At 32.9% G+C, this 27,734-nt stretch overlaps 2 protein-coding genes and 1 long non-coding RNA gene across 4 annotated transcripts; 2 read left to right on the top strand and 1 right to left on the bottom strand.

Annotated features, from left to right (window-relative positions):
• The first annotated feature begins 4,483 nt into the window (after positions 1–4,483).
• Positions 4,484–5,190, top strand: LOC128295122 (uncharacterized). 2 transcript variants are annotated; one of them, XR_008285440.1, is made up of 2 exons: positions 4,484–4,653; positions 4,928–5,190. It is a non-coding gene; the product is annotated as an uncharacterized LOC128295122 (long non-coding RNA). The 2 variants fall into 2 exon arrangements; XR_008285439.1 differs by having other exon boundaries at positions 4,922–5,190.
• Positions 5,191–18,164: 12,974 nt separating this feature from the next.
• LOC108474256 (ribonucleoside-diphosphate reductase small chain-like) lies at positions 18,165–19,439 on the top strand. Its single transcript, XM_017776247.2, has one exon. The coding sequence runs from the start codon at positions 18,332–18,334 to the stop codon at positions 19,319–19,321; it is 990 nt and encodes a 329-aa protein (XP_017631736.1). The 5' UTR covers positions 18,165–18,331; the 3' UTR covers positions 19,322–19,439.
• Positions 19,440–19,588: 149 nt separating this feature from the next.
• LOC108474369 (protein transport protein Sec61 subunit gamma) lies at positions 19,589–21,232 on the bottom strand. Its single transcript, XM_017776313.2, has 3 exons — positions 20,913–21,232; positions 20,701–20,816; positions 19,589–19,774 (listed from the first exon to the last, which is right to left on the bottom strand). The coding sequence occupies exons 1-2, from the start codon at positions 21,004–21,006 to the stop codon at positions 20,701–20,703; spliced, it is 210 nt and encodes a 69-aa protein (XP_017631802.1). The 5' UTR covers positions 21,007–21,232; the 3' UTR covers positions 19,589–19,774.
• Between the last annotated feature and the right edge of the window lie 6,502 nt (positions 21,233–27,734).

Raw genomic sequence — 27,734 nt, 5'->3', positions numbered from 1 at the left:
TACTACACCAATTAATGCCTGTCTTCTCAGTCTCTATCATAGGGCCCACCTCTTTAGAATTTGCATTTTGATTATCTTCTCCAGTGCCTTTTTTTTTTGTGTGACTCTTCCTTACCTTTCCTCGCCAAGTCTTGAGGCAAAATTTTCGGTTCTTTATTTCTCAGTTGTTTCGACTTTTCCTCCGGTATCTGTCTTTCAAAGTTCTTTTTTGAGATAACTTCCTGCTTCGACCGTAGGGACCGGTTTGACTTCTCCGATGAAGGGTCATTATCGTTTTCCACCGTTTCGCTTCCTATGTACAGGCATTGCTCCTTTGATTTTTTCCTTATTGCCCCAAGAATTAAACTTTCCCCACCATGGAAGATTCTGCTTTGAGTGCTACCGAGAAAGGTTGCTCGTCATCTGCTTTAGGATCGTCTTCCCAGTAAATTGTCGAACACTCCTTAACTCCATGGCCCATTCTCCCACAGCTAAAGCAGAAAGTTGGGAGGTTTTCATATTTAAAAGGTAGCCATATCTTCTCCTTGTCACTTGGAGAAACAAAAACTCCCCTCCTTAATTGTTTTTGAACGTCTAGATTGACTTTGATTCTACAAAATTCCCCTGTTATCTCAAACTTGATTACTCCCCCAAAAGTGGATCCAATAGCATGCATCAGATCCTTCTTATTGCATTCAGGAAGGCATGGACCAGCTTTTACCCAGTACGGAGAAGAAACTAATTTTATCTTGTTCCTCTATCGGTTTTGTCAACGTATCAAAAATAATTAGTTGTTTACGAAAAAGCCATGGCCGACCTTCCAGTATTTGTTCTGAGTCTTCTTCATCTTCGAACGAGATCGTAAACAGATTTTGTCCAGCAATGAGAATCTCGAACTTCTTTTTTGTTTTCCAGATACTTCGCAGCTGCGCTCTTAAACTGTCTGGATTATATGTTTTCTTTGTCCATTCCGAGCATATTAACATTGGACTCTTCGACGGAATGACTAGAGAGCTTTTCACCGTCAGTTTGATTAATTCTTCTTCAAGAAGAGCCACTTCGCTCCTTTCATCCATCTTTTTTGAAGTCACCACTCGTCTTCTTTTCAACCACAGTATTCTCTGTTTCTTCGGAAAACCTCAGAGAGCACTCTTGACTTCGCTTATTATTATTTTTTAAAGAATTTTAAACAAATAAAATTTTAAATCTTAATTAAAACTTGAAAGGGTGAGAAAATTTTTGAAAACTTTACCTTTTTTTTCTAAGAAAATGAAAATATATAAAATTATCATAAAAATAATTAATATTATCATAAAATAAATATTTTAATTATCATTAAGATAATTATTATTTATCTTAATATTTAAACTTGTTCATCAATGTGGTACATATGAGATTTTTTCTCCAATTTACTACTTGTAAAATTTCACGGTTAATCAGTTAACTTCAAGCCGTGACAGAAGTCCGACATGACATTACAACGTGTATTTTTTAAAATTAAAAATGCCTTTTTTTTTTAATATTTTCCATGTCACTTTATAATAATGTAAATGTAAAACATTTCAAACCAAATAAAAGTAAAAAAAAAAACTACCCTTTTACAAAAAAAAAAAAAAAATTGGTCGCGTGAAGAGGGTTTTGGGGTTTTGTAGTTTGCATTGAATAATCTTGAGTTAGCAAAATCTCGTTCGGTTTTTGTGTTTTAGATATTAATTGTTCTTTTAGTATAAACCCTAAACTGGTTTTTCATTGTGGGAAAAGGATTGAGCAAGGCTAATTGGAAATATTTAGGGTTTGGGTTAGGGAAATTGGTTGGGTTTGGGAAATCTGGTTAAGGAAATCAATAGGATTTAGGAAATTCGGTTAAGGATAGCCAGTTGGGTTTAAGCTAATCAGTTGGGATTTAGGAAATCTGGAGGGGATTTGGCTCTAATAGGCTGATTTTAAGGTTTCACACTTGATGGGAATTTGGGCAAAGTTCCTGAAAACAGTGTATGAAAGATTCCCTTGAAGAAGGTGAGCAATGGTGACTACTTCAGCAAAACTTTGATAATATGTGTTTTTATTCCATGTGTTTTTGTACTTTTATATATTGTATATTTGAAATATTTTTATATTTGTTTGTCTCATATACTTTATATTATTATAATTGTACTGTTTACAGTGTATTTTTAAAGATTTGTATTGTTGAGAATATGTATTTTTGAAGTATGCTATGAATATATGTGGACTTTGGCTAGTAATGGTGTAACATAAAATGTGGAATTGTTGATATTGGTTGAATAAAATTATTGGCTTGTCTGGTTATTGTTTAAATAATCAGAGTTGTTATTTTGTAGCACCTTGTTACTCGACTCGATCGTTGGGTCTGATTTATAAGGTGTCATATTTGTTACCAAAGCAACTACGACCAAATTACATTCAATTACAAACCATTCAACGCTCAAACATAACTAAAACATGTATATAACACGATACATAATTATTTTTGGATCTTATAGAAGCTTACGAAAGCTCTTTGCTAACCCGAGTTCAAAAAAGGGCCTAATTGTAAGGATTCTAAAATTTTGGTTTGACATCATGATGTCGAAGGTTCCTTGTCATGACACAACTCATTATTTGGTGCTCATCATGACCTCAAAGCAATGATGCCGCTACATGGACTTTGCCTTGTTTCATCGCAACGTTAGGGGTTTGTCGTCGCAACATTACTCACTGTTTTTGTCGACACCATTTTTTTTGTTTAAAAAAAAGGGGATCGACTTAAAAAATGAGGTATGGAGTTGCCACCTATCCTTTTTGTTTAGGTGTGACCAGGTCACCTGTGATCGATCATTTTAATAAAGCATTTTGGTTTATTAAAACAACGTTTTTTGGTCTACGAAAAATTACAAAACAGATTTGGGAGTCGATTACGTGCGAGGAAGGATTAGCACCCCTGCAACGCCCCAAAATTGGTACCGTATTGATCAATTTATGCCCTTAATGTTGAAAATTTGGAAAAAGGTTAAAATGCGATTCCTTTAAAAAAGTGAACAACTCGAATTGGATTTTAAGATTCACTCGTTCCTAAGAAATAAAATACCACATCCAGCACGTTAGGACACAATATTTTAAGCCTCCAAAAACTGAGATCACCTCACGATTTCCAAAACACGCAACGAAATCTTAAAAGGGTATCCTGTTATTTGGCCCAACGAAAAATCGAAACCCAGCACGGTAGGGCACGATTTCTCGAATTTCTGAACACGAAATATTGCCTCATTTTAATTTAAGAAAACATGAATGAAATTTCACAAGGATATTCAGTTATTCAGTTGAACGAAAAATTGAAACCCAGCACGGTAGGGCACGATTTCTCGAACCCCCAAACACGAAATATTTCCCTATGTTTGAGGGTTTTTTTTTTTTTGAAACGCGGGTGGTTATAAAAACATTGGAGCACATTCATTCAATTTATTTGGAATGATAAAATAAAATAAAATGAACGATTTAAAACAAACAAGTTAGTAATCCCAATTATAAATATACACAGAACTTAAGAACAAGGAAACTAATATGAAACATGTACATGGTTAATATAACTCACCGTTTATTGACAACAATTCAGAGGTACACATATGAAAATTAAAACACATAAAAAACAACAATAAACAAAAGGACAATACATAAACATCAACGCATAAATATAAAGTTCATCATAAAAATGAATTTCAAAACAAACATTATAAGCTGAAATTTAACATTAATGCTAAAACTAAAATAAGTAAAAATATAACATCAATTATGTAGAAAAAAAGTTGCAACGTATGCCCAAGCCAAATTTTAAAGCGAATAATATTCATACTAAAAAGTATAAATGGATTGTAAAACCATCATATAAAAATATGCTAAAGAATACATATGAATTACAATCTATATAATATAAAGTCAATGACCATAAAAAAATAAAGCAAAGTTTGTTTATTAACAACTTATAATGCACATAAAAATAAGGTAATATATAAAAATAAGGAATAATAGTGTTTTAAAAAAATAAATATATAGTAAAAATAGGATTTTTAAAAGAAGTAAATCATATATAAGAAAATTTAAAATAAACAAATTACAAATAAAACAATTTTTCAAACATAAAATATTAAAATGGATAAATAAATGCCCAATATAAAAAAACCAATAAGCTAGAGATTAAATCAGAAGAAAAATAAAAATTAAAGGACAAAACAAGGAATATGCACACAAGGACCAAATTATAATGCACACAAAACACAGGGATCAATTAAGAAATTGATCCCTGCCCTCAAAATGCAATGTTTTTGAGATGACTCAAATGCAACATAAAGGAAATTTGAAGGGAAAATTAAAAATATATAAAAAAAACTAAATTAAAACAAACAGAAATGCGACAGAGGCTAACACGCAAATGGACCATTCTGTCCAAAGCTATAAACAGCGTCGTTTTATTTATTACTAAAACCAAAAAAATGAATGGCAATCTGCCATTTTCCTTTTACCGCAACAAAAACCCAATCCCTTCCCCAAATTTCTTTGTTCCAAAATAAAAAGGAATAAAGGTCTTCTCCTTTCTTCCCCTGCCAAGGCGCAAATGGATCAGCCCCCTACTGTTAATCCACCTTGATCATGAAGAACGGCGACCCGAGAAGCCACAATCAGGTACCTTCGTCCCTTTTGTTTTCTTTTTCCCTTTCTTCTGTTGTAAAAAAACTTAAATAGTAAAATCAAAACAACAAATCACCTTTTGAAAAGAAGAAAAAAAATCGTTCTCATTTAATTGAAAAACTGCTCTGCATATGGAAAATCCAGATTCTGCTCTCTATTTTCTTTATATCTATCTTGTATTCGTATTCCCCCCATTTACAATTAAAAACCAAAGGCTTTATAGCCAAAATACAAACAGTTTCTGCCTATTTCTTTGCTCAAGTTGCAGGTGCTGTGAAATCGTGGAGGAAGAGTGCACGATCGTGCAACGTGCGAGCTAAGAATCCGTTTGTGGGTGTTGAAGCGTGAGAGTTGCGGCGTGGGCAAATGGAACCCTAGGGTTTGCTATTTTTTTTGAAAAAATTTGGGTCATTGGGCTTGTAATCGGGCCTTTTAATTTTAGTGATTTGGGTCTGTATCTTGGGCCAGGCAAAATTTGGGCCCTACAGTTTTCACAAGAATAAACTCGGAATGAGTTTATGAGACCTAAAATCATACATACACACATTTCATATAGCCATATTAACCACATACCAAAGCATTCAAGCTAAGTTATACATATTTGGTACTTCTCAATACAATTAAACTACTAATTCTTAACATCAACCATTCTTAATACTTCAATTCAACCATTTTCACAATAACAAACCAAAAATACCATGATCAACATTAACACCTCTTTTACAACTTTAAACATTAGCCAAATCACATGAGCACTACATATACATATACTTTCTAACCATATATGACATTAAACCGAAATGCCCCCTAGGTACATGCCAAAGGACCAAATGAAACTTTCAATACAAACTTGGTTGAGTAAAAAAAGGTAGTCCGGATGCTAACTTCAAGTCCTGGGGCTGCAAGAAATACCTGAACCTGCGCATAGAGAAAACAAATCGTACACAGAGCAATAGGCTTAGTGGCACATTTATAATTCAAAGCATATAACATAATCATTAGCAAAACATTTCAATTCAATACGTGTATATTTATATGCACATAAAATCCTAATAACTTACATTTTTAGTTACCATACCTTTCATCAACAATCTATATACCTAAATATGCATATAACCAAATGTTAATCCATCCCAATCCAATTACAACATTAAGTATTTAAAAATAAGTCTTTTCTATAAACCATTTATATTCTATGCGACATAATTCACTTTTTCATATCGCATTATTTACTAGTTTCTAGAGTTTATTAACTCATTCGTATCCATTTCTGCCCTTAGGGTTCGATTTCATTTAATTTGTATGCTTGATTGTGTGGTTTTACCGTTTCTTTCATATTTAAGTACAATTCATTCCAAAGGTATTCGATTTATACGCATTTGCAACCCCTATTAACCTAACTCAGACTCAGATGGATACTCGAATTGTCCAACCAATGCACCAAACTGCCACTGAAGTGCATCACCAGATAAACTGAAATAGGGTAAACTAGCACTTATGTGTATACTTGTCACATCCCAAAAATTGGGTTAGTAGAAATTAGATTAATGAACTGAGAGTGGTCACGTCTGAAATTTTTTTTAGATGACCTTGGCATATTTGTCAATAGATAAGTATCAAGTATAGTGAATAAGTAATGGTAGAGTTATCTTTGATGTTCTAAGTTTGAATTTCTTCCCTCTTATTAATTTCTATTTGGTGCAAATTTGTCTCAAACCTTAGTACAGGTCACACTATCTTTTTAAAATAATTGTTGTAAAAGTATGAACAATGAATTAAATGGCCTAGTTGTAATATCCCGAATTAGGGCCTAATCGAAATAGTGGTTTCGAGACCACAAATCTAAGATAGAAATAATTATTTTATTATCATTTTAAGGTCTATGGTATGATTTCATAATTGTGTGAAAATTTCGTTTAGAAATTTTATCGATAGAGGGTTCAATTTGAGATTTAGGACTAAATTACAAAATTTGTAAAATATATGTTCTAGTTCACAAAAGTACTAAGTACTTGTGAGTAATAGGTTTTTAAAGTGGAGGTCCTTGGATATTTATTAGACCATTATACTAGTTTGGACAAAAATACCTAAAGGAAGATAAAACACCATAGTTTTTAATTAAAGGCATTTTGGTCATTTAGTTATTAAAATGAATTAAAAACAATGGTGTTTTATCTTCCAAAAATAATTAAGAGTCATACTTTATATGTATAGATTCCTTATTGAGTCTACTTTTAAGAGAAATCGAAGAAAAAGTGAAAGTTATTCGAGATTGTTTGAAAGCTGCTTCAGATAGACAGAAATCCTACGCGGATTTGAAACGAAAAGAAATCGAGTTTCAAGTCGGCGATAAGGTATTTTTAAAAGTGTCTCCATGGAAGAAAGTTCTTAAATTTGGTTGGAAAGGCAAGTTGAGTCCGCGTTTTATCGGACTGTATGAGATAATTGAAAGAGTTGGACCGGTAGCATATCAGTTAGCATTACAACCTGAATTAGAGAAGATTCATGATGTGTTCCACATATCTATGTTACGCCGGTATCGTTTGGATCCTTCACATGTAATTTCACCGACAGAAATTGAGCTACAACCGGATATGACTTACAATGAAGAACCAATTAAGATTTTAGCTCGGAAGGTCAAGCAACTAAGAAATAAAAGTATCGCTCTCGTGAAAGTATTGTGGCAAAAGAACGGGGTGGAAGAGGCTACATGGGAGCCCGAGGAAACTATGAGGAATCAATACCCACACCTATTTACCGGTAAGATTTTCGAGGACGAAAATTCCTAAAGGGGAGAAAGTTGTAATATCCCGAATTAGGGCCTAATCGAAATAGTGGTTTCAGGACCACAAATCCGAGATAGAAATAATTATTTTATTATCATTTTAAGGTCTATGGCATGATTTCATGATTGTGTGAAAATTTCGTTTAGAAATTTTATCGATAGAGAGTCCAATTTGATATTTAGGACTAAATTGCAAAAGTTGTAAAATGTGTGTTCTAGTTCACAAAGGTACTAAGTACTTGTGAGTAATGGGTTTTTAAAGTGGAGTTCCTTGGATAGTAATTAGACCATTATACTAGTTCGGACAAAAATACGTAAAGGAAGATAAAACACCATAGTTTTTAATTAAGGGTATTTTGGTCATTTAGTTATTAAAATGAATTAAAAACAAAATTAAAAGCCAATTTTTGTCCATCTTCAACCCCTTGGACGAATGTCACATGAGGAAGACATAGCTACGGTTTTTCAAGCTTCCAAGCTCGATTGTAAGTCCATTTTAGCCCCGTTTTTAATGTTCTTTACGTTTTTTGTGTCCCGGTAACTTGATTAAGCTTATTCTAGCAATAATTTAACCTAGGGTTTATATTTGGAAAAATAACCATAGGTGAAATGTGTTTATTTTGATGTTTTATGGTAGAATATGAAGCTTTAAATTGTGTTAAACAACTTTTGCTAAGCGGTTTTACGTGAAAACGAGTAAAACGACATAATCGGTAAAAATATCTAATTTTCATAAGTACATGTTAGAGTGAGAATTTGATGTTTCCATAGAAGGGAAAAATGATCAGCATGTCATAAAACATAATAAAATAGGATGAAGTTTAATTTCCGAGCCTTGGGGTAAAACTATAAATATGTAAAAGTTTAGGGGCAAAAATGTAATTTTTCCAAAGTTTGAGTCAAGGACTGTTTTAATAAATGTGAGTATTAAATAAACTAAATTTGTTATTTTAGATCAAGAGAAACAAGATTCGAGTCGTGATCGAGGAAAAAATAAAGTTTACGAAGAATAGGCTCGATTTCTAATATTTTGTACCGAGGTAAGTTCAGGTGTAAATGTAGTAACATAATTGTAATTTTAAGTAATTTAATGTTATTCATATGATATGATGATTATTGTCATGAAATATTATGCTTTGTGGATTATTATTTAGTAATATGCAAATTATGTGAGCTACTTTATAAATATGAAATGCTATCAAGTATCGGTTTCGACATTTCGTGGAAGGCAGCAAAGATGTGTGATTAAGGAAAAACCCATTTGAACCTTGGGAATATATTAGGATACAAGTGACATGTCACTAGGATATTTGAGTTCCCAGCTCGTTGAGTTGAGTCCGAGTTCGTGAGATGTAACTAGGCATCCGAACTCGTTGAGTTGAGTCCGAGTTCACTTATGGATGCGAACGACCAAGCTCGTTGAGTTGAGTCCGAGTTCTCTTATGAGCGGGTTACATGGTAGCTTGGCTACATAATTTTTGCAAGCTATGAAGTTTGTCTAGTTGCGGGTATGGCACTTATGTGCATGCATTTTGTGTATCCGATTATATTTCAAGTGTTCAACGGGTAATTTGGCGAAGTATTCGTTGATGATCCCAATGAGATAAGCCATTGGTGAGTATGTCTTTGAGTTATGTTACAAGTTGTACAAGTATGTACACTAAACTTATGTGTGATGCTTTGATATGTGATGATCTATGATGTATATAGTATTTGGTGAATATTATGAAAATGACATGATTTGGAATAGGTCCTTGATACTTGATGACATTGAGATTATGGATTTGTGCTTATAAAGCATAATTATGTGTTCTTACCATTATGAATGAAATGATATTGTATGGATTTGGTGAATAATAATAATGAATGAGTAAATTTAGCCTTGGGAGTTTTGGGTTATTGCAGTGGTGCAACTTTGGAAATTCACCATAAATTTTGGAAATTGAATTAGGGTCTGAATAAAATATTAGGTTAAATCACAATGAGTCTAGTTTCACATAAAAGAAACGGTATATGCAATCGAAATTTATATTATGAGATATTTAAATTGTTGTGAGGCAGAGTCTGAATGACTTCGTGATCCCCTATTTTGATTTGAGAAAATCATTAAAAATTGTATAAAAATAATTATGGGTTTTAGTTTATATTATTAAAATCATGATGAGTCTATTCTCTAGAAAGATAGATGAGAGCATTATCCAAATTCTGTACTATGAGAAAAATAATTTTTAGTGAAGAGAGGTCAGAACTGTTGAACAGCAAAACAGGGGAAACTTTAATGAATAAACTATACTAATTGGCTAAATTAAAAATTCTGGAAAAAATTAGTAAATAGATATATGAGTCTAGTCTCAGGGAAAATTTACGGATTTTAATTTCGAGTTTTGTAACTCGAGATATGATTTTTTTTAGCGACTATGACACAGATGGGCAGTTTATTATGAAAGGTAAAATAAATTGTTTGAAATTGTTTAAGTGATAATTTAAGTCTGTTAATGCCTCTTACTCGACTCCGACGACGGTCTCGGGTAAGGGGGTGTTACACTAGTGGTTAAGAGATTAAATAATTTCCTAAGAGTCTTAGGTTCAAGTATTCACATTCTCTATATATTTATTTATTTTTTTGGCGACTTTTGCATGGGAAAAACCCTCCTTGTCGTCCACCTTTGTTACCATGCAAGGGAAGATTTCCTTCTTTGTGTGTGAGTCAACCTTCGTTAATTAAACCCCCTTTTCACTCCCATAATCCTTTTTTCATTCCTTTGTCCCCCCAACTTACCAGTTTGTCTCCCTTACCATAGAGTATTGTTCAATGCAACTAGACAAGTTTCATTCTCATCATTTTTTTTCATTTTGGTTCTCCCATCCATTCTTTGGCCACCCCTCCTCCTTTCTCCTCCCTTTTCTCTTCATTTTTTTTTTCATTTTACCTACAAAACAAAGCTTTTTTTTTTAAAAAATTCTTTCACATCTCCTCCACTCTTAGCCAATCGCACCACCACCTCACTACCATATCTCCGCCGTCAAACCTTCATCGTAACCATCGCTTTCATGCTGCTGCCATCGACCACCACTATTTTTTATCGTTTTCTTTCTTTTCTCCTCCTCTCTTTCGTAATCAAACTTTTTATTATTCAAACTTCATATCTTGATTTTTCTTGAAAGGTTTTGTTGTTAATCTTTTCTAATCTATCATTTATTATTATTTTATTTGTTAGTTGATAATCCTCCTCTTTAATCGAATCATCGCAAGAAGTCTTGAGCCTCCTTACCCTCGAGATTACATGAGTATTGGTAAATTCTTTAATTAGATTATTTCTTTCTTTATTATAATTTATGAAAAATTCTAACAAGGGTATTTCTTGTTTGCGTATGAAGTGATTATTTGAAACCTTAGATCCATACTCCATCCTTTAGAGGTGTTCTTATTGGGACCATTGATTAAGATTCAAGGGTTGATCTCCTCTCATAGAGTTAGGAAACAGAATCGTTATTATCGGGTTATACAAATTTAGGTATGGATCTATCCTGATACAAGTTTTATATATATCGTGAATAATGCCTAAATAAAATATTACTATTAGATTTGTGTTTTATGCGAATACGTTAAGTATTCTAAAACGGGAGACTAAATCTGTCAAAACAGATTATATAAGTAAGTGATTTCGAAGCAACTATTTTTATGAAAAGTATGCTGTGTGGTTATGACTATCACTGATTTGAAAAGTATGTTATTCTCATTCTCATGTTATGTGATATTATGGCATAATTGATTTTATATGACTATTAAAAATGTGATGTTTTGATACATCAAGACTAAATGTGAATTGCATGTTAAAATATACCTATATGATACTATATGATAACTGATTCAATAAGTAAGATTCACATGCCTAAAGTGATATTCTGCAATAAAGTGAAATACATCAAGACTAAATGTGAATTGCATGTTAAAACATACCTATATGATACTATATGATAACTGATTCAATAAGTAAGATTCACATGCCTAAAGTGATATTCTGCAATAAAGTGAAAATATGTTCATTGTGGCCATATCACATGCATAAGGTTAGGATATGTGTAAAGAGGAAGATTTGGCAACTTGTCTGTGAATTTGGTGGTTTCGTCCAAAACCTACATGGAAGCTTGTCTGCGAATTTAGTAGCTTTATCCATAACCTACATGGCAGCTTGTCTGTGAATTTGGTGGTTTATCCACAACCTACACGACAGTTTGTCTACAAATTTGGTGGCTTTGTCCACATATATATTAGAGTGTTTGGATGGATGAGTTTTTGGAAACTTTTTTTAGAGTGTAGCGATGATGGGTAGGAACTTTTCTGAAAAACTTGCACCGATTTTTGAAAAGCTCTACATTGACGCCCTCATGCACACTGCAATATGTGAAATTATGTTGTTATATATAAATTCTGTTATTTTTATGAAATGTATATTTTGATTACTGGTTGTTACCAAAGTTAAAACTATGTGGAATTAAGCCATATAAATTCGCTATAATATTTTGATTTGTATACTTAATTTCTGCTTAATACTTGAGTTAAGACTCACATTGAGCTTAAAAGCTCATCCCTTTAGTTTCACAACCTTTTCAAGTGATTCACGAACATAAGACTTGGATTCAGCTTACAGAGGAGCCTATGAGATGGATTTTTAATAAATGGTTAATGAACTATTGGGTTTGTTATTTTGGACATTGGATTTTTATTGGGTTAATTTTACTTTTAAATTTTAAACTTCCATGCATGCATGTTTGATGAGCTTACAAATAATTTATGATTTTCCAAGTATTTTAAAAAGCCCATTGCGAAAGATATTTACTAAAGGATGTTTTAAAAATATTGCAAACTCTTTGTTTTAACGACTTAAGACGATATCCCAATTAACCATTGAACTTTCCAAATATTTGTGCTTTAAAGTGTTTTTCAAAAACTAAATTACTTAGTATTTAAATTTTAGAGTTTTTGTAAAAAAAACTAGAACCTCGTTGTTGTTTTTTATCAACTAAATGCTTTCAACGGTTTTAATGTGGCTTCCGAAAATTTGGCCATAATGTCTAAGTCGGGTTTAGGGGGTTACAATATTGGCGTTTGAAACGTGTACTGGCACATGAAGTGCATCCTGACACACGAAGTGCATCCTGGCACATAAACACATAATTCTGTTCACAATCCAATTCTATGGCATACCAACTATATTCGACTCAACCCAACTAATTAATAGGGTGTCGATATTCAATTACACTTGTTTTTTAAAACACATCATTTTTCAGTCACATTCACTATTATAATTCAATTCCTTAACATATCATATGTATTTCATATAATTCAATACACATTCAGACTCAATTCCATAACATATATCATATTTCAATAATTCATGCTATTTTATATTTTATTCAATTTAGTCCTCTATTTTTCAATTCATAATCAAGCTTAATCCAATAATTCATTTTATATCTAAATATTCACCTTGACACTTCCATATTCAATTAACATGAAAATGAAATCAATTTAAATGGCCTTAAATCATAAACATACAAAATGTGATCTCACGTCACTCATCGATGATTTTCGCTTTTCCTTTTCCCTTTGGATGATTTGATGTTGTCGTTAGCTACGAATAATCATAAAACATATCACATAATGAAATTCCACCCAAATCACAATAATATGTCAATTTTACATATTTTACAATTTATTCAATTTAGTTCATAATACTAAGACAAGCATAACTTGCAATTTAGGGCATCATATTAAAATCTGATTTCACCAAGACCTATTAGGGACCTTCTATTTTCTATTCCTACCAACAATTTATGACATTTTTTCATTTTATTCATTTTGGTCCATAATGTATGGAATTAACAATTAAGCTAATTTAGTCCTTTTCATATACTAAGCTTAATTTCTAACAATTTAACAACTAAATCCTTCAATTCTCAACCATGGAAACTTTCTAAAACTTTAATAGTTTCACAAATTAGTACACAAGTTAGCTAAATCAAGTTTTCATGATTCAATTTCCATAAAAATCAAAGAAAAATGGCTAGGGGCTTACTTGAAATTAAGGCCAAAAGCTTGAAAAACCTTAACATTGGCGTCAAGAATTTATTTCTTTCATAGATACAGTTGGAGGAGATTAATTTCTCTTTCTTTCCACTGAATTTTCATTTATATATTAGGATTAAATTGTTAATTAACTTAATAAACCATGTTTTAACTAAAAAAGCCTTAATTTACTTAAGTTAATGGTTAATTAATCATACCTTCCACTAACACCCACTTTATTATGGTATAATTATTGTTTTGAACATTTGGTTAATTGTAATTTGAGTCTCTAAACCATTTACTAATTAAAAATCTATAGCGATTGAACATTACAATTTAGCCCTTAGGCCCTAATTAACCACAATTTCGACCAAATTGGTTGTCCAAATTCCATACATCCATACTTTAAATCTATAAATATTTGGCTCAATTTATAGAAATAGAGTCTCAAAACTGTCTTTTCCTACACCACTAGAAATCGGGTTGTTACACTAATATTATATTATTGTATTTTTGTTAATATGAAGATGGTTTGGAAAAAGAAAACTCTAATTATGCATTGTAGGGGGAATTTTGTTAAGAATCCTAAGTTACAATATGTTGGGGGGAATTAGAGTGGCAAATAGATCCAGATTATTTGTCAAATCCTATTTTATGTGACATGTTAGAGATGCATGTTTTAGAAGTGTGATGCACTTTAGTTACTTAGTACCAGCAGAGAAACTTGAGGGTGGGTTAATTATGGCATATGATAATGTATCTTTTTTTGTTAATGATTAAGCACATATAAAAAAGTGCATTGCATGTTAGTGTTGAACATAAGGTAGATGAACCTCAATTTACATATCCTATTCTTAGTTAAATATGTTGATAAAGAAAAATATATAAGTGGTGTGGATAGGGAGAGTGTGACTAGTGTAGGTGGTCCAGGGAATAGTGAGTTGGGTAAATCAACTAATAGAGGTGGCCCATCGAAAAGTGTTATAAGTGAGGCATCTAATGCTAATAGGTCTTATGGGATGACTAGTGAGGAAAAGTTAGAACATATGTGGGGATAATATTAACTCAATTTTTAATAGTAGTGGAGAGGAAATTTTTTCACAAAATTTTGGATTTTAGAGTGAAGATAATGAGATTAGGGATATAAGAGGAAATGAAATTTGTCAAGTGATGACGTTAAGAAATAGTGCAGTTTTGATTTTGGAATTAAGAAGAAAACTGGGAGGGTAGATAAAAACAAGATTGCTGGCAATGTTGGGTTAAATGGTGCCAGTGTTGGATATGATGTCCTAAGTGTAGTATTTTCGTCTAAGTACACTCATAATTTTTCGAATAGATTGGTTAATAAAATTATTCATGAATTACATTAATATTTTGTATATTATCCTCACATAGTTTTTTCATGCAAAGCAAAATGGAAACAAATGTTGCTCACTGGTTGTCTGATGTTTAACTAATACTAAGCGATATTATGTGGTCGGATCGTAATACAGAAAGAAAACTTGCATTAGTCTAATTGAAAATGAGAAAACCAATTGAAATACTAATATGTTGCCTATCTGGTCCAATTGGGGAGATGGTTTATATTGGGCATTGGAGTGATGACTCCGAGAAGATAGAGACATAGATATGACTGAATGGATTGATAGAACATCGGATAGGACCCAAGTAGAATAGGTTTTGAATCCGTTTATGGATTTATTCATTTGTGACGTTCATAGTGTGACATACCTAAATCCTGAGTGGCTGACGGACTATGTATGCATGACTCATACACTTTAATATAAGTAAAAGACTAAGTTCGAATAAATAAGGAACAAAAAGCTGGTATGTTGGGTGTATGACTTTTGTAGTTTGTAGTGTCATTCACAACAGTAGAATTCATATCCCGATAAATGGGTAAATGATATCTTCTCATAGGCATTACATGGTTGGTAAAAAGTAAACATGACAATGTGTCGTTCTTCTTTGTAATAGATAACTTGATCACTATTTGATAGTGATTGACTTTTTATGAAGTAAGATGTAATGGTTATCATGAGATAAAATAGGATCATATTGGGAGAACAAATATTATCCCAAATGGATCAATGATATACTATAAGAGTAACACACTCATGACAAGGTCATTGGACGAGCATTGAATAGTTGCTTTCGTAATGGTATGTCATTAGGGAGAGCTCAGTCACAATACTATAGTGTAATGACTTCGTGACTAAATGAGTTTATAATTAATAGGCAAAAAGTCGAAAGTTAATTATAAATCATTTGAGACCTAATTACATATGTCCAATAGGTCCCTCCACTAGCTCGTTGCAACCATAAATGAATTGCGTGTTTGAATCAAAATGAACGAAATGAATAGAAATAGAGAAATGGAAAATATTTAGAAATGATTATGATTTTATCTTAAATGGAGAAATGAAATAATTTGAATTTGAATGTGGGTTTCTAAAAAAAATGGAAATGAAAATGAAAAATGATCCATATGCAAATATATATTGATTACTTAAGAATGATCGGAAGAATGAGTTTATATTTTTGAGCAATTTTAAAGCTTGAAAATAAAAATAAACCATTCGGTCATAGTGAACAAGTTGAGTTGTGAAATATTGAATATATTTTCTTGGAAATTTTATCAGGGGTAAAATCTTCATAATTTTACTGGGGTTAAAATTGGGATGAGAAAATTATTTAATTGGAAAATTAATGTTTATTTTGGAAAAAAAATATGTATTTGGATTAAATTATAAAGTACTAGGTTAAAAGTCTAGAAAACACATATAATTGGGCTCAATACAATGAGAGGCTTAAATTCCCATCATAATATATATGAGGGGAAGCACACCCTATTAACCCCTCTCCCTCTCCTAGTTGGACTAAAAAGTTGTTTCTATTTGAAATAAACCTCTACAATTCAACAAAGGTTATACCTTCTCTCCCTATAAATAGATGGCACCGGTAGAGCTATTAATATAACTTGGAAAGATTGTTACTCTGGTGAAAAATAGAGAAAATTTATTCACAACTATTAAATATGTTTTTCCAGAATAACAATTATATCAGTTTCTATTAAAAAAGAGAGAATTTTTGTTTCCACCCCAAAGTTAGAAGAAAACTTTTTCTAGTTTTGTGTTTTAATTCAATTGATTCAAGCCCACACTCAAAGTAGTTCGTGGTGCGAGAATAACGAAGAAGATCATTTGGTTGAAAGCCAGAAAACGTTAAAGATCCATTAATCAAAAAACATAGGTATGATTCTAGTTTAAAGGTTTATTGCTATAAATTTCACAATCCGGATCTATTTTCAAAACTTTAATTTTTTACTGTGCAAAAACCTTTTTTTCAAATTGGATTTTTTTCAACAGCTAGTGGGGTTGATGTTTGATTACATAGACTTTAGTGACAGGAGTTATGAGAGTGGGGAGAATGGTGAACTTGTTTGCAAAAAATAAATAAATAAATAAATAAATAAAGTCCTTTTTGGTCATTTAGATTAGTTCCACAGTTCTAAGCATCCCTAAACTATGACCCTCATTTTAAATTAGTCCTTAAACTTCAAATCATTCTATTTACATCCTCAAACATCGGGGTTATATCAATTAGGTCTTTTCGTTACCAAAATCGTTAATTTAATTGTTAAAGGACACATTAGATCTTATGTGGCATAATTTAAAATGAAAAATTTAAGAAAAAAATGAATATTGTAAAAATAGATTTTTTAAAATATTAGTTTTGAAGCTTTCAAAGCTTTTACAAAAGTTTTACCGACCACTCTTTATTTTTTCAATTTTACATTTAAAAGTTATGCAACAACGTTCTATTTACATTGATACCTTACGGATGTAATTAGCATGTTTTGAAGTTTGGGGATCAATTTAAAATAAGTTTCATGATTTAGGGATCGGTGGAATTAAAGCTTAGTTTTAACATTGTTTCTTAAAATTTTGAGCAAAAGCTAAAATTTTTTGCTTCTTCTTTTGGTTAAAAAAGTGCTTTTGCAAACAAATTTTTTTGTCAAAAGTATCTTGTTTAGTAATGCTTTTATTTTAAAAATATTTTTTGTCTCAAAAAGTATTTCTTAAAAATAATGCTAAACTGGCCCTAATTATTTAAAAAGAATTCACAAACTATTCAGCAACAACTAATAATATATTTTGGTTAAAATATGACTTAAGTCCTTATATTTTTTGAAAAATTAGAATTTAGCTTATATACTTCTATTTTAGAAATTTAACCCTTTTACTTTTTAAATTTCAAAATTGTGTACAACTATTAAAATTGTTGTTTTTTTTTGTTAAATTTAGATTTATTAAAAAGTCAAATTTTAAATACATAGTTATTAAAAAATTAACAGTATTTTTTTAACAATTTCATTATAATTTCGATCAAATCTGTTTTATTCGACATAATGCTTAGAGCTATCCATAGCCCATCCTCAACCTAAAAATAGGAGAATAATACATTTCAACGCACTTGAGCTCACATCTTCCTGCATAGGCATTATCGAGCTAAGACTCTGATTCTGAAATTTGAAAAGTAAAAAAAAAACTAAAATTTTAAAAATAAAAATATTAGATTAAATTTTAAATTTTTGGAAAAGCTTTTAAGGGAGAAAACTGAAACAGAAAAGAAAAAGCTTCGCTGATACGCCGACCGTTATTGGCTGTATGAAATTCTAATCATCCAATAGGGACACCTGAATTCCACCGCAAGCTTCCTTGAAAATATTTAAAATTCTCCCGCTCTTCTTCTGCTATAAATATACTACTAGTTCTTTCTCCATTTTAAGAAAAAAAACCCTTCAAATTCAACCAATGTCTTCGATTCAAGAAGAGCCGTTGCTAGCCTCCAACCCGGACCGCTTCTGCATGTTCCCAATCCAATACCCACAGATATGGGAAATGTACAAGAAAGCCGAAGCCTCTTTTTGGACTGCCGAGGAAGTTGATCTCTCTTCCGATCTTCCACACTGGCAAAATCTTACCGCCGACGAACGCCACTTCATCAGTCATGTCCTTGCCTTCTTCGCCGCATCCGATGGCATCGTCCTCGAAAATCTCGCCGTTCGCTTCATGAAAGAGGTCCAAATCGCAGAGGCGCGTGCGTTTTATGGATTCCAAATCGCCATCGAGAATATCCACTCTGAGATGTATAGTCTCCTCCTCGAAACTTATATCAAAGATGCCACCGAAAAAAACCGCCTCTTCCACGCTACTGAAACGGTGCCGTGCGTGGCTAAAAAAGCCGATTGGGCTTTCAAATGGATCGACGGCGGCGAAGCTTTTGCCGAACGGTTAATCGCTTTCGCTTGCGTAGAAGGCATATTTTTCTCCGGCAGTTTCTGCGCGATATTTTGGTTAAAAAAGCGCGGGTTAATGCCTGGATTAACTTTCTCAAACGAGTTGATCTCTCGAGATGAAGGTCTCCATTGCGACTTTGCTTGCTTGCTGTACTCTCTCCTTCAGTCAAAGCTAAGTGAAGAGCGCGTGAAGGGAATAGTGAGTGATGCGGTGTATATAGAGAGGGAGTTTGTATGCGACGCTCTTCCTTGCGCGTTAGTTGGGATGAATGGTGAGTTGATGAGTCAATACATTGAGTTCGTTGCGGATCGGTTGTTAGGAGCTTTAGGGTATGGCAAAATGTACAATGCGGCTAACCCTTTTGATTGGATGGAACTAATTTCATTGCAAGGGAAAACCAATTTCTTCGAGAAGAGAGTTGGAGAGTATCAGAAGGCAGCGGTCATGTCGAGTTTGAATGGGAATGGCAAGACCCATGAATTCAAAATGGATGAGGACTTTTAGGTATTTCTTTTTAACGTAGCAAAAAAGATAGAAAATCCCTTTTATTATTCTGCTTTATGCTAATTAGTTTATCCAATTTGATTCAGTGTAAATAAATAAAAGGTTTATTTTTCTTGAATTCTGTTCATCAATGGCGAATACCCAGTTGCAGAACTATGTGGGGAATTATCCAACGAAAAACTGGCATATTTCCCGTCGTTTGCTGTGAGAAATGTGTTTAAACTTGGTATAAAAAAATGCGTACCACAATCTACACATATGCCTTGGTTTGTATCAAGTCAAAAGATTGAACTTGCTTCAACAAGATTCTATTACAAACACCAAAATTGAACCCTTTTTCAACAAAACTGAATTTAAAGACAAACCCAAGTCTAAATTGAAATTACTTCATAAACTCATGACGTACCTCTTAACTTAAACATTCTACCGATTTTCAGCAAACGTTGACAAGGCCTGCAATTTGAGCAAATGATTAAGAGAGTTAGCATTCATCCCAAAAACTATCCAACATGTATCAATACACCACAGCTAATAATGGAGGAAAATGCTCACGATGTATATTCCAGATGGTTGTACTAAAGATAGAGAAATTTGTGTCCAGTTTGGTGATAAAAATTGATTTTTTTGAGGTTCATAGTTGCCCCTCACAAAAATGTCTATCTCCAAAGTTAAATCTGATTTATCTGCTTAAAAATGCAATGTGCCTAACCATTAGACCTAGCCCTTGTTAGTATCCTTTCTGTATTTGATCCTTAACAACATCAACACAGATGATTCAAGAAACTGCTCATCTTCTATGCCTTTTTGCATTTTTCAACCGAAAGCGAAATTCAACCACTATTGCGCATTACAGATAGCATAATTAGTTTTTTTTTTTTCATATCCTTCATGTCCATTTTATGGTTGATATGGTTGATATTCGAGATCGTAGTTACCCTTTCCAACAATATCATCTTTTAAGGTTTGAACCAACGATTTCTTATTTAGAGAGCAATGTAACTTACCACTGCCCCAGCCTTGTTAGCGGCATAATTAGTTATTGATGACAATTTTTGCTATAAGCTGTGCATGAAACAATTACATGGACAAGTTGAGCTCAAGTCTCCCTCTAGGAAGGTTTCTAGGATAAAGTCAGTGTTTAATTCAATTTACCGGTTTTCCCTTGTCGCTTAAAAATCTAAATTTCACAAAAAGATTCATTATCCTATGTATTCAACAACCAGATTTTCAAAAATTCAGAGATTTAATGCTTTAATTTCAAAATAAATTCGTATAAAATCAGATGAGCATCACATCAATAACAGATCCATAATAATCAAAACAAGAAACCACAAATTCACATGAAAAATTAGATAGAAATCGAAGGAAGCGAACCATACCTAACCGGATCCAACAATAATGTTGTTAATAGGGATAAAGATGAGCTTGACGAAAAATCCTACGAATCCCATAACAACGAATCCGATCGCTGTTCGGAACGCAACCTTGGTAAATTCTGAAACAAAAAGACAATCGAATCATTCGATCAGAATTTTGATGGACCAACAAAATCTAATAATAGAGAAAAACAAAAAAAGGAAAAATGAGTAACCTTTGCGATCGGGCTTGTGGCATCTCTTGACGAGACGAACACTGTCCTTAGCGAACTCTCTCAGTGGATCGAAAACTGAGTCAATTGCGTCCATTTTCCCCTTTCTTCTGGTTTAGCTTTGCTCTACGATGAAAAAGGTTTGATTTTTTCTTTAGATCTGTGAATCTCTTAAAATGGCTGTCGATATAAATTAAGTAATTTTCTGTTTGACCTCAAATGCCTCCTTGTTGTTCATATGAATGGACAACATTGCCCCTATATATCTAGCTTGGCTTCATCTCTATGATAAGAGAGACAAAAAAATGTTCACTTCTGGGGATTAATGTTATCGATGCAGCTGATGTTATCAGATATATTGAAAAATAATCATTAAGTGTCATTAATAGTGTAATATTTATTTTAGGTGGCGGATTAAGTTTCAGTTTGGATAAATCGTGTATTTATTTGTGGTTAATATAAAAATAATAGTTATAGTAAAATTAGATAGGATAACAAGCATGAGATAAAAAAAGTTAAATGAAACATTCTATCTATCCAAACTCACACTAAATATGTTCAACATTTAAAAAAAAATTATTTTTTTTAATATTAAACTTTTTTAAGGTTTCTTTTTGTTATTTTCCTGTCTTTCCATTTTTTTATTATTATTTCTTTTTCTATTTTTTCTCCTCCTCTTTCCCTAAACAAAGCCCTGGCCGTTAGGCTCGGCCCTGAAGGCTGTTTGGAGATGCGGCCGCCTAGGGCCTAAGGCTGAAAGAGTTCCAAAATATTGTTTTTCAATTTTTAAGGGGCCCAAAATTTTTTTTAGCTTTTAAGGGTCCAAAACTTTTTGTACCAACTTTTAAGGGACCTAAAACCCCATTTTATTATTTTGTCTAGGGGCCCAAAAATGTTAAGAATAGGCCTGCTGAGTGTTGCCACCTATTGCCGGCCATCCACTATTATATCACTAGTTTTTCTTCTCCTCCTTTTTCGCTGATAAGTCGTAATTTGTACATATTTTTATCCCATGCTTAGCACATTTTTGGATGAATTATCATTAGATTTGTGGAATTTGATGATCCTAATCCTTTAATTTCATGTTTTATACTTAAGTGAGCATAGGAGAGTAAAAAGAGCGAGAAACAGGCCAAAAATGGAGAAAATGGGTCAACGTGGGAAATCAATACGGCCTGGACTTCCTCACATGGGTAGACCACACGCCCATGTCTATTTAGCAGACTTTAACACGGCCTAAGCCACCCCACGTGTCCCTGTCGATTCCAAGTCTAGTTCTACTTAGAAAAGGCCACTTTTGAGGGTTTGGAAGCATTCTAAAGCCTATATAAACACCCGAGGAGGCACATAGAGAAAACACACGGAGTGGGAGGCAAGGAATTACTCGAAGAAAGCCGATTGATCTATCTTACAAGCCGGATTCTCCTTCAAGACTGAAGATCTCCCTTCAATTTCCTTTAGGGTTTTTGGGTTTCTTTATGTTTTGTTATTATTATTCTTCTGAGATGTTTTCTTTTACACATATGAACTAAATCCCCTAAATACCTAAGGGGGATGAAACCTAAGATGGATCTTGTTACTATTTTCTGAATTATATGATAAATACTTGATTTGTTCTTAATTATGTGTTCTTAATTCTTGCTTTAATATTCCAGGATATTGATTCAAGTATTGATGTGCTTATTCAGAGGAGCAAAAGTCCCTGTCTAAGAGTAGATCTAGGATAATTAAGCGGAGTTGATTGCACCCCTAGACATAGGGCGACATAAATTTATCGGATTAGGGTCAAACCTAATAAGGGAATCTATAGATCGAGTTAATGCAACACTAGGGGTTTTAATTAGAAAGAGATTTCAATTAATCAACCTAGGGTTAGACGTTGTTAGTCTCGAGAGAGATAATAATATAAATTAGGGATTTCTACGGATTGAGTCAAGTGAAAAAATCATTTTGTTCAGAGTCAAATAACAAGTGAAGTCTAAGTGGATTCTTCCTTGGGTATTGTCTAAATCAATCAGTTTTCCCAAAAATATTTTCCCAATTTACTTCTTGTTCATTCTTAGTTTAGTTAATTAGTTTAGATAAAGCAAATCCCCTTATTTTTAGGCTAGATAATAAAAAGAAGGTTAATACTAGTACTTTTAGTTCCTGTGGGTTCGACATTCTGGTCTTGTTATAAGCTATACTACTGTTTGATAGGTGCGCTTGCCTTTATCGTGATAATAGTTAGTTTTCAAGTACGATCAATCATAAATATAAAACTTATCACACACATCATCCGCCATCATTGTATCACTACCAACTCATTGTCCCAACCTCTATCTCATTCCCTAACAATCTAAACTACTCATCTTCGCACCATCAAACTTGTACAAACCCCATTAGGCTTCCCCTCCACTATAGTAACTGCCATCACCATTGGCTAAAGAAACCACCACTTGCAAACCCAATACTCCTACCCAACTCAAATCAAACGATATTAAAACCAAGACAATTATAACTAGCACCCACCATTGGCAAACCATGAACCCAGAGACTTCCAAAGATTTTTCGAAAGATCCTAATGATGGAATGGCGGCTATTGACGAGAAGAACATATCAAAATTAGTGACGATTCGATGATGGAGCTACGAGATCAGAGAGGAAGAAGACGAGGCTTGATTTGAATTTTGGGACTTTCAATGGCTTGTTTGGAAAAATCTAAGCCAAAGGATAGGAGATGAAAAGAAAATGAGGCTTTTGACGATCTAAGTTGCTAGGAAGACAACCGGTGATAGGTGGCAATAATGGTAGTTAGGGCATTGGTTGGGGAAGAAGGAGAAAGAGAAAAAAAGAAAAAATGAAAAGAAAAGAAAAATCTAAAATAATTGCTATCTACCTATCCTCTAAAAATTGAATATTAAAATAAATGATCAAACATTCATCTTAAAAATTATTTTCCTCATAAACCAACATTAGTATTAAAATAAAAACATATCAACAATAACATAATCATCATTATAAAAAATTTAAACAAAAACATATTATATTTTATTACATTTATTAAAACAATATAAATATTCTTAAAACTATAAAATCTAAACTAAAAATAAAATAGAAATAGAAATAAAAATACTTATTAACTTCACTTACTTGCTAATTAATTGATTGCAAAAATAAATAAATAACAAAATAATAAAATGATCGGTTCGGGAATTATTGTTGGGGGAATGAAGACATTAAAAAATAATAATTATCTATTTGTATTGAAGAATTTTTTAAATACACACCACAAATGAAGTCTTGTTAGAGAAATGGAGACAATTAAATATATATTTGGATGAGGCTAGAGTTGGGTAGGTGGGTGGAATCAGTCATGGGTTATTATTATTAATTTTTTTTTATCATTTCACATGTTTAAAAAGAATTGATTGAAAGATTAAAGGTAGGTTTGAAACTGGCTCCTTATATTATGGGTTGCGGATTAAAATCCGTTACGAATACACATAGAGCGCTCATAGAGGTCTACTGATTAAATGGTGCTTAATTGACTTGCTTGAACTAGCCTGATTCATGGAACCTATGAAGAAGCTCATCTACTTGAAGTCTTGGTTGCCCAATGAAACACTCCAATAAAACTTGAATTACTAGGGTACTTATTGTATATCATAAGGGATAAATATGTATAAAGTTTAAATCCCTTAGGACTCTCATTTTGTAAATGGACATTAATCTCAACCGTTGATGTAATTCGATCTATACCGTTGAATCTAGGGGAGCTCAACTATGAATAGATGCCTTCCATCTCATAGTATCCTATTGTATTCTATTCTTGAGTTAAGGAATATATTTTATAATATTTACTCAAACAGTTAGTGTGTATTGCTTTCTTGTGGGTTTCCAAGTTTTTTTTGTTGCTCCTATGCTTTTGAGTTACTTCCGCTTTATTTTCGATGCCTTAGAGAATTTTCGAAAGAATTCTCACTTTTCGATAGCTAGACTGACTTAGGCGGATTTGAAGCAAAGAAATTTCCTAAAGCCACCTGGTTTGTCATACTTAAGTTCTAGCCCCGTGACAGTTGGTTTTAGAGCTAGTGTTCAAAGGTATCAGTTGAGATGTTGAAAGGAGTAAACAAGCAGGTTAAGTCTATGGAGACCCGTGGGAAGGGTAAAAAAACTAGTAGCTCGAGGGATATGTTATTGACATTGGAAGGTAGGGTTGTCAAACTTAAAGGCTCCATGAGTGATGTGAAAAAGACAATTGAAGAAGTTGATAGACATACCATAGAGTTGGAATCGAGGCAAAATCAACTCAATGAACAAGTAGCAGAGTCCCTTAATGCTAATGTGGATTTGATGCAAGGGGTCTTCAATACCGCTATGGGTGAGTTGGCTAAGAAGAATGATGCTCTCAAGGCTATGGTGTTAGCCTTGAAGGAACAAATTGAGGAGCTCAAAGGGAAGCTCAATATCTGCAAAGCTACTTTGGGTAATAGTGTGTTAGCTGCGGCACCCAACCTAAGATATATGTCACAAAGCCGAAAGAGTTCAATGAGATGAGGCCCGTAAAGGATGTTGACAACTTCTTGTGGGGAATGGACCAATACTTTCGTGCCACAGACATCATGGATGATGCTATTATGGTGATACTACTACTAGGTATTTTATTGATGTTGCTTTGTTATAGTGGCGTCATAGGTCTTCCAAAAAGACGAGGTGGTACTACTATTGGGACTTGGGAGGTGTTCCAAAGTGAATTCAAGGGGCAGTTTTACCTAGAGTATGCCGAGGATAAGGCTCAAGCGAAGTTGTGTTGACTTATGCAACAAGGAATAGTTAAGGAGTATTTGTAGCAATTCAGTAAACTCATGCTCCAAATTTTTAATCTGAGTGAGAAAGAGGCATTTTTATCTTTCATAGATGGGCTAAAGCCTTGGGCGAAGCTAGAGTTGCAATGCTGAGGGGTCAAAGAAATTACCAAAACCATGACTGTAGCAGAGTTCTTAATTGAGCTTGTTCTGAAGAAAGACAAGTTGGAGTTTTCATAGCCCAAAGAAAAGAACAATGGTAGGGAAGATGAAGAAGGACAAATTGAGAATAGCAGCAATAATGGTGGTAATGGGAAACCACATAATGGGAAGTGGAAGCCTAACAACAAACTGAATGGGCCAGTGAAATGCTTCCTTTATGACTGTCCGCATATAGTGAGGGGCTGTCCAAAAAAAATGTGCTTTTTGCCATCAAAGCGGACGATGAACCAAACAAAGCACCAATTAAGCTTGGTTCGATCTTGAGTTTTGTTGAAACCAAAAGGTTTAGAGAGAATGAAAAAAGCCAATGGAATGCTTTTTATGTTGTGGACTGCACAATATGCAAGACTGTCTAGAGCGATATAAGTTTTCCACGATTAGTAAAGAAAAGGAAGTGAGGCCAGAGAGTGAGGTTTTAAAGCTTGGGTTAATGATACTCAATTTTTCAAAAGCGAAAATGGATCGTAAACAAAAAGTTTTGATGTTTGTAGACATCGACATCAACATCGTAGGCCGAAGGAGTGTTCTTATTGATACGAGGGCATCAGACTTGTTCATATTGGAGAAAGCCGTGGGTAAACTTGGTCTCTCAATTAGCAAATTGACTACGAATATCAAGATGGTAAATTCTAACGAGGTCCCAACTGTGAGAGTAGCTCAAGAAGTTGAGCTACAAATTAACCAATAGAAAGGTAAGGAAGACTTCGAGGTAATTCACTTGGATGATTATGACTTTGTTCTTAGCTTTGTTGGTTTGTTTTTTTTATTATTACATATGTATCTTGGATACTCGTCAACTACAATACGTTATGTCGGAGAGTTAATACATAAAGGGTGTGCTGGAAAAATGAGTTTGAAAAACGCAGCAGGAATAAATTTAAGGAAAAATCAGAGTTTCAAAAAAATTTCCAAAACAAAATCTTGGTTGACATATCTAAAGTAATAAACACTTAACTAAAATTGTACTTTTTCGATTCGTCTAGGATTAGCGCTTCAACTGAGTACTCTCCTCCGCTATCCTCAAGTTCATGTCTGTCGAGTATAGGCTCGTTCTGAATTAGAAAATTTTCCACAAAATTTACCAGTGAAGGTAATTTTATAATTTCTCTAAATTTTTGGATCAAGTTATAAATCAGAAAAATATCTTTAAAAATTTTCTTCTTGTTTTTTCATTATTTTACTACCATTTCACTGTTGCTACTATTTTGTTGTTATTGTATAACTTTGTTTTATTGTTAATTTTGTTACTATTTTAGAGCCATTTGCTTATTAAGTTACACATATCTTAGTATTATTTAAGTATATATATATTTTTAATTTATTTTCAATTTGTTAAAAATATTTATTTTAATATTTTAGTATTTTTGATGTATGACATTTTTTTAAAAAAAAAATTATATAAAAAAATTAATACAAGTAGACCAGGGCCACATTTTAACATTTTTATCTGGGTTAAGCTTAGGCAAAATTTTAAACCCATTTTTCGGGTCAAGTCGGGCTCAAGCCTAACAAATAGGCCTAAAATTTTGGTTGGACCCAGCTCGACCCATGAACACTTCGATGAGAGTTATATTTTTTGTTTTTTAAGTTTACACTAATGGAACAATCAAACTACAAATACAATCCCGAACCAATAAAACTTAACTATTAAAGTATAACTGAATCAAATTATTACAACACACAACGGATTAAAAAATGCAACAATCTAAACAAAAGCCGACTAATTCAAACTTAAACCCACACAAATATAATTACACATGAGAGCTCTATTTTGGAAAAATAAATAATAAAATGAAAATGATTGGAGAACGCCATA

This window comes from Gossypium arboreum, chromosome 7 (assembly GCF_025698485.1).
Source record: "Gossypium arboreum isolate Shixiya-1 chromosome 7, ASM2569848v2, whole genome shotgun sequence".
NCBI classification, from domain to species: Eukaryota; Viridiplantae; Streptophyta; class Magnoliopsida; order Malvales; family Malvaceae; genus Gossypium; species Gossypium arboreum.
This window is presented reverse-complemented; position numbering and strand designations above follow the sequence as displayed.

Excerpts from the sequence above, each read along its gene's own strand:
- LOC108474256 (XM_017776247.2), top strand. The coding sequence starts at position 18,332 with ATGTCTTCGATTCAAGAAGAGCCGTTGCTAGCCTCCAACCCGGACCGC.
- LOC108474369 (XM_017776313.2), bottom strand. The coding sequence starts at position 21,006 with ATGGACGCAATTGACTCAGTTTTCGATCCACTGAGAGAGTTCGCTAAG. Across the intron at positions 20,817-20,912 it reads CCACAAGCCCGATCGCAAAG|AATTTACCAAGGTTGCGTTC; the intron begins GTTACTCATTTT and ends TTTTTGTTTCAG.